This window comes from Suncus etruscus, chromosome 18, assembly GCF_024139225.1.
Source record: "Suncus etruscus isolate mSunEtr1 chromosome 18, mSunEtr1.pri.cur, whole genome shotgun sequence".
Lineage (NCBI taxonomy): Eukaryota > Metazoa > Chordata > Mammalia > Eulipotyphla > Soricidae > Suncus > Suncus etruscus.
In genome coordinates, this window is record NC_064865.1 from 32,864,543 (window position 1) to 32,871,026 (window position 6,484).

The window sequence follows — 6,484 nt, forward strand, 5'->3', positions numbered from 1 at the left end:
TCAGCCTTCTGCTGGCACAATCCGAAGTGGGGCACGAGGGTCACGGGTGCAAAGCAGTGGGAAAATACGCTCCCCAAGGGGGCCAGTGGCCTGGAAGGCGAAGAGCAGGTCAAGTGAGCGGCCATCATAGAATGCCACACGGCCCCGCTCCCAATCCAAGTCCACACGGATGCGCTGTGGTGGGGGCCCAGCTCTGCCCAACAGGGTAGGCTCTGGTGCAGTGAGTGCCCACAGGCGGCCACCACGGCCCTCCACTGCCCACACAGCCCCAGCAGGACACAGTCCTACTCGGCCTTTTCGTCGCACAGATTCCCCAGCTGCTCCCACAGCATAGTGGATCTCGTCTTCCTCTTCCTCCCCAGAAGAGTCTCTGAAAGAGGTGGTATCTAATACAGTCTCCACTTCCCAACAGTGACGGCCTGCCTGGAAGCCCTGTGCACCCAGCACGGCTGGCAGCTGATCAAAGCGGGCAGGGCCATCTGGGGGAGCAGGTGTCCCTGGTGGAGCAAGTCGAACGCTGCGTCGATCAGGAGAGATGAGCAAACGGCGGTGTGCAGTGCCAGGGTCCAGAGTCAGGTCAGCTAGAGGGGGAAAGGCAATGAGACAGAAGTAGCATAGTAAGAAAAGTAGAGCAGCTTAAAAGGGTCCCTTTAGTGGGCCAATGCGATAATACATTGAGTAGGACATTTGCCTTGCACATGGCTGACCCAGGTTTGATCCCTGGCTTTCTATATGGTCCCTTGAGCATCACCAAGGAGTAATTCCTGAGTTCACAACCAGGAGTAACCCCTGAGCACTTCTGGGTGTGGCTCAAAACCAGACCAAAAAAAAGGGGGGGCGAGTACTATTAGAACCAAAGAGGTGAAGATACATATATGAAGGGCAGGCCTGGACAGGCCCCTACCTACACAATGATACACCCACCACTTCTGGAGAACTGAATATGAAGAAGGATCCTGCTTGCTCAGAACAGAGGGCACGGCAGAGATCAAAGATGAGGTTTTCTGGTTTGGGGAACTGGGGAAGAAGAATGAAGCTGATCTGACTCTAGGGAGGAATGAGGCTGGACACATCAATCGGCAGTATCTGGGGTGGGGCTAAGGAGCTGGGTCAGCAGGTTTACCTAAAGTGAAAGACTGATACCAGATACTAGAAACCCAGGTACAGAAAGGAGGTACAAGGGGAGGGAACCTAAGCATCCTGAGAAACCAGCCCAGTTAGCTAAATAGATGGGAGTGGACAGGCCTACTTCTATAGAGAAGGAGCATGCTGGTGATAACCAAAGGAACCAAAAAGCATCACTAGCCTTGTGTGTATGGAGTGATTTGGCAAGAATAGAGTCTGGACCGCCTGCATGCTAAGCATATACTCCAGCCTTTAAGCTGGATTCCTCTACTCCCTTTATCTAGGCACCTTATAAAAGGACTGAAGGCAACTTTGAGAGTTTTAGGAAAAGGCATTCCCCAGAAGTAAAGAAGGTTGAGACCCAGGGGCTAGGATATGCAGGATTCCTGAAAGCCTTCAGAAGAGAAGGGATGAGAATTAGTTGAAGCAGAGACTCCATGAAATGGAGTGGACTTCTACGGGTCTATTTTGAGTATATGCAAATGGCAGGAAAGGGCTGATATGTGAAGAATAGAAGATAAACCTGTTATGAATTGTGCCCCCTAAAAGTTGTTGATTTTCTCAGCATTACACAATATGACTATATTTGGAAATAGAATCTTTATAGAAATAACCAAATTAAAATGAAATAATTATGATCATATCTAGTTTTCACTATGGTATTCTTTTCTTGTTGTTTTGAGCTTCATCCAGCAGTGCCCAGGGGTTACTTCTGGCTCCGTGCTCAAAATTACTCTTGGAGGCTCTGGAGACCATCTGGGATGCTAGGAATCAAATCTGGGGCCCTGAGAGATAGCACAGCGGTGTTTGCCTTGCAAGCAGCCGATCCAGGACCAAAAGTGGTTGGTTCGAATCCCAGTGTCCCATATGGTCCCCCGTGCCTGCCAGGAGCTATTTCTGAGCCGACAGCCAGGAGTAACCCCTGAGCACCGCCGGGTGTGGCCCAAAAACAAAAACAAAAACAAAACAAAACAAAACAAACAAAAAAAAGGAATCAAATCTGGGTTGGCCACAGGCAAGGCAAACACCCTACCACTGTGCTATCACTCCAGCCCTATAAATGGTATTCTTATAAAAGGGGGAACTTTGTGCCCAAAGGAGCATGAATATTGAGGCCAGATGATGGGCCAACACAGGGACAATGTATCTGCAAGCTAAAGAATGCCAGGAGCTCAGAATCAGGGAGCTGATTCTCCCTCACAGCCCACAGAAGGAGCAAACATTGATGACTCCATGATTCTGGTTTCCTACCTCCAGAACTGTGACAAATTTCAGTTTGTGATGCTTTGTTATTTCAGTTTTAGGAAACTAATGTTAATATAAAAAAGATTTGATCAAAGAAGTGTGGTATATTTATACAGTGGAATATCACACAGCTCTAAAGAAATCATACAATTTGCAACAACATGGGTAGAACTAGAGGATGTTGTGCTGAGTGACATCAGTATGAAAGGGGCAGATACAGGATAATCTCTTTTATACATGAGACTTAAAGATGTACAGCAAGGTATCAACAAAAATCAACAGAATGGGAGAACTGATCTACACAATTGAGTTGTGGGGAGAAAGGAGGGACTATGAAAAAGGGAGGTTAGGGGCTGTGAGGGAAGGAGATAGGTACACTGATGATGGGTGTGGTGTTATAATTATGTCCATGAGAAATGGTTATTAAGAGTACTGTAAACTGAAAATTAAAGTTTTTTAAGGAGTTGATTATTTTATTTTATTTTATTATTTTTATTTATTTATTTATTTATTTTGTGGTTTTTGGGTCACACTCGGCAGTGCTCAGTGGTTATTCCTGGCTCCATGCTCAGAAATTGCTCCTGGCAGGCACGGGGGACCATATGGGACGCCGGGATTCGAACCGATGACCTTCTGCATGAAAGGCAAACACCCTACCTCCACTCTATCTCTCCGGCCCCTGATTATTTTATTTATTTATTTATTTATTTATTCATTTATTTATTTATTTTTGGGTGCCATACCCAGTGGTACTCAGGAGTTGCTCCAGGCCATGCCCTCAGGAATCACTACTGGTGGGCTTGGGGAAACCATACGGGATGCTGAAGATCAAGCCCAGGTTGGCCGCATACAAGCCAAATGCCCTATCCACTCTATTATAGCTCTAGCCCAGGATTTTTTTGAGGAGAAAAGGGAGCAAAACTTTCTCATTCAGTCCCCTCCTTTTTTCTTCACCTTTTTCTCCTCCCACCTATCTTACCAGTTAGCCTATGAAGCATGTTTTTGACCACTGGGTAGTCTTCGGGGAGATCGTCTTCTGAATGAGATGGCTTTGGTGTTGGGGCATCAAATCTGGAAAAATGATAGAGAAGATTGAGAAACTAGTAACACCCTCTGTTCGCTAATATTCCCACTGTCACTCACACAACTAGCAATAAGAGATGATCCCACAACCAGAAAATCTTTCTATAGTGAAGAGGATTTGGAGTCAGTGAAAAAGTGATGTAGCTGATAGTAGAAAAATGAAATTGTAAAAAAAAAAAAAAAAAGTGGAACTTACTTTCTCCATGTGTTCCTCATATCCTGGGGGTAGGCAAAAGAAAACATGAATGAGTTTTGGGGTTTATACTATGGAATTTATACTCTTCTGCCTTTTTCTCCGATTAAGCTAGGCTCTGAGTTGGTGAGTGTCCCCCCACCCCCAACTTCTTAGAGTGATCTCAAACCTTTATTACTGTGTTCCCCTATGCTCTCGTTTTTCCTGCTTCCTTAAACTTTTTTTCATGTGTTTTGTTTGTTGAGAGCCCATACGCAGTGGGCTGTAGGAGCTATTCTTGGTTCTGCAGGAGTGACTCCTGGTGGTGTTCAGGGGACCAAATGTGGTGCTAGGGATTTGAACCAGGGTTGCTGTCACTATAATGACAGGCAAGGCAAGTGTCTTACCTCCTGTACTCTTCTAGCATCTCACTACCTCCTTTCAAAACATCATTACCACTTCTCCCTCCTAAATTTACCTCCTGTTCTCCTCTTGCCTGTTCATTTCCCAAAAACTCTGTTCCCTTTTCCCACTTCCCCTTTCTTGCCCTCAGTCTCCTCGCCTTCTGCTTTTGCTCCAGAACTCCTTTTTCTGCTTTTTACTAGCCTTTTCTACCCTCTTAAGTGCGTCTTCTAGAAAACTCCCACCTTCATCACACAGATCAAACACAAGCCCAGAGCCCTTAGGCTAAGAGTTAGTATATAAAAACGTATACTAAAGCTGCTTCCCTTCTTTGCCATAAAAGCCTAGTAGCTTTTATTTGACCCTTGACTTTAAGTGTTTCTACCCAAGCCAAGAAAGAAGCTAGATTTTCATATGAACCCAGGTTCAGCAGATTGCAAGGTACCATGAGCTCCAGGAGAGGGCACTGAATGTCACCGCAAACCCATACATCCGCATCCCTCCCCATCCCCCGCAACCCCCCACGTCCCCACCCCACTCCACCCACCCACCCGTCCCTAATCGCCCTTTAAATACTAAGGTTCCCCTTTTCCCCTTGACTGACCAGGGCGAAGCTGGCCAGTACGGTGAAGGGAGAGAAAAGGCAATTTGCCTAATTATGCTAACTACTCTAGCCTAATTAGGTTTGCTAGACTTCAAAGGGTGGAAGCAAGACCCTAGACCGGCTAGTCAGCTGGGGAGAAGCCAGTCAGGAATCCCAGACGCCTGAGGATTTGGCAAAGGATGGGGTTGTTTGGTGGTCAAGGAATCAGGGCTCATGGGGCGTGGGGTGAGGAAATGAATGATAAGACCGGGGTTCGGAGAGGAGCCAGAGGCCGGGCTGTTTTCGGGCCTCACCCCCATCTGTCACCACCCCAACCTGGAGCCTTGGGAGGAGTCAGGACAATAATAACAAACAACACACTGAAAGGCTGGGCCAGAGCCCGGGAACTAACCACAGGCTTCTCCTAGGCCTTCGGATCTGTTCCCCTTCTTTTCAAGAGAGTCCCCCCAAAGAGTCCCCTCTCTTCCATTCCAATTTCTATACACGTATCTGACCTCAACCCATCTGGGGGGGTTGGGGGAGGGCTCCTGCTTGCCCTAGCTCTGCTCCAAGCTCTTTGCACCAGTCCACTTGCACCAGGCTTCTGGGCGCATCTGTTGCTCTGTGCTCACAGGGGCTCCAAGGGTTGGTTCCCCACGGATGAGTCTTGAGACCTAGCTCATCTCTGCCTCCCAACTCCCCGTGTCCAGGTCCTCTCACTAAGACCAGAGACACTCGTCCAGGCCCCTCCACTCTAGGCCAAGTGTCAGCTCCCTCGGCTCTCACGTCACTTCGAGGACACTTGAAACTCAAACTGTCTTCTCAAGTCTATTCTCAGCCCAAACTTGCACGAAGTTCCATGGTGCCTTTTCCTTCTCCCCCAAGGAGCCCATCGCTCTCCCCTCTTTCCCCTAGCAGCTGTTGGACCCCCAAGCGCACACCTGCCTTACCTCTCCTCGGGGGTCCAGACAACCCATGGTGGGGATGCGGCCCCCTCGACGTCTCCCTGTGCGGGCCCCAGGCTCGGCCAGTTTCTCCCGCAGCCCGCGACTGATCCGCACCTCCACCGCCAGCCGCACGTTGGACCTCAAGCTGCGGCGGGGACAGGGGTGCCCGCAGCAAGGGCAGGCGGTGGGGGTCTCCTCCTCCGTGCCGGCCTTCGGCGGGGAGCCCCAGCGGCGGGCCAGGCACGCGCGGCAGAAACTGTGTTCGCACGCCAGGAGCACGGGGTCCTCGAAGGGGCCCCCGCACAGCGGGCACGTCGCCAGCTGCTCCAGACGCTCCACCAGCCCCGGCCCCAGCTCGGGAGCCTCCATGGGCGGCCAGAGTCCCGAAGTCGACGCCGTCCCTGCCGCCACCGCTGCAGCCGACGACCCGCCCGCGCAGCTGGCTCAGCCGGAGCCCCGCGCCTGTGCTTCTCCCGCATCAACGTCCCCAAGCGCCTCTGCTGCCCTCCCCGGCTCGGCCTCCTGCTCCCCGATCTCAGCTCCGCCGAGCACCCCACTTCGGCCGGCTTTATAGGGAGGGAGGAGGCCCCCGCGGCAGGTAAACATCAGCCCTTGCGCAACCCCTCATCTGGTTCTCCCGCTTCTCGGCGAAGGAAGGGGGGAGGTGGCAGGAAAGGACACCCGAGTCCTCACCTGGGGGAGGTGGGCACAAAGGGGGTGTTTTGGGGGTCACGGCTGTATTGGAGGGGAGGGCTGCCCACTGTCATCCCACCTCACCCCACCCACCCACCACCCCACCCAATCCGAATTCACCTAGCCCTAGGCCGGTGGCATGCGGGTGATCCAGGTGCCCAGGCTCGCTTTTGGCATTGTGTGCCCACATCGCCGAGCCATGAATCACGCCAGGTGTCTGGCACACCTACATCT

The 6,484-nt window shown here is 50.9% G+C and overlaps 1 protein-coding gene across 1 annotated transcript; it reads right to left on the bottom strand.

The window, feature by feature from the left end:
- On the bottom strand, positions 1-5,926 carry RNF39 (ring finger protein 39). The gene is made up of 4 exons (XM_049765469.1): positions 5,561-5,926; positions 3,650-3,672; positions 3,350-3,441; positions 1-581 (listed from the first exon to the last, which is right to left on the bottom strand). Exons 1-4 carry the CDS (start codon positions 5,924-5,926, stop codon positions 1-3), a joined length of 1,062 nt encoding a protein of 353 aa, XP_049621426.1.
- Positions 5,927-6,484: the final 558 nt, after the last annotated feature.

Bases quoted from the DNA above. Each gene is read 5' to 3' on its own strand.
- RNF39 (XM_049765469.1), bottom strand. From the start codon at position 5,926: ATGGAGGCTCCCGAGCTGGGGCCGGGGCTGGTGGAGCGTCTGGAGCAG. The intron at 3,442-3,649 runs GTAAGTTCCACT...TCATTTTTCCAG, and splicing joins ATGAGGAACACATGGAGAAA to ATTTGATGCCCCAACACCAA. The intron at 582-3,349 runs GTAAGATAGGTG...TTCCCCCTCTAG, and splicing joins CATGCTTCATAGGCTAACTG to CTGACCTGACTCTGGACCCT.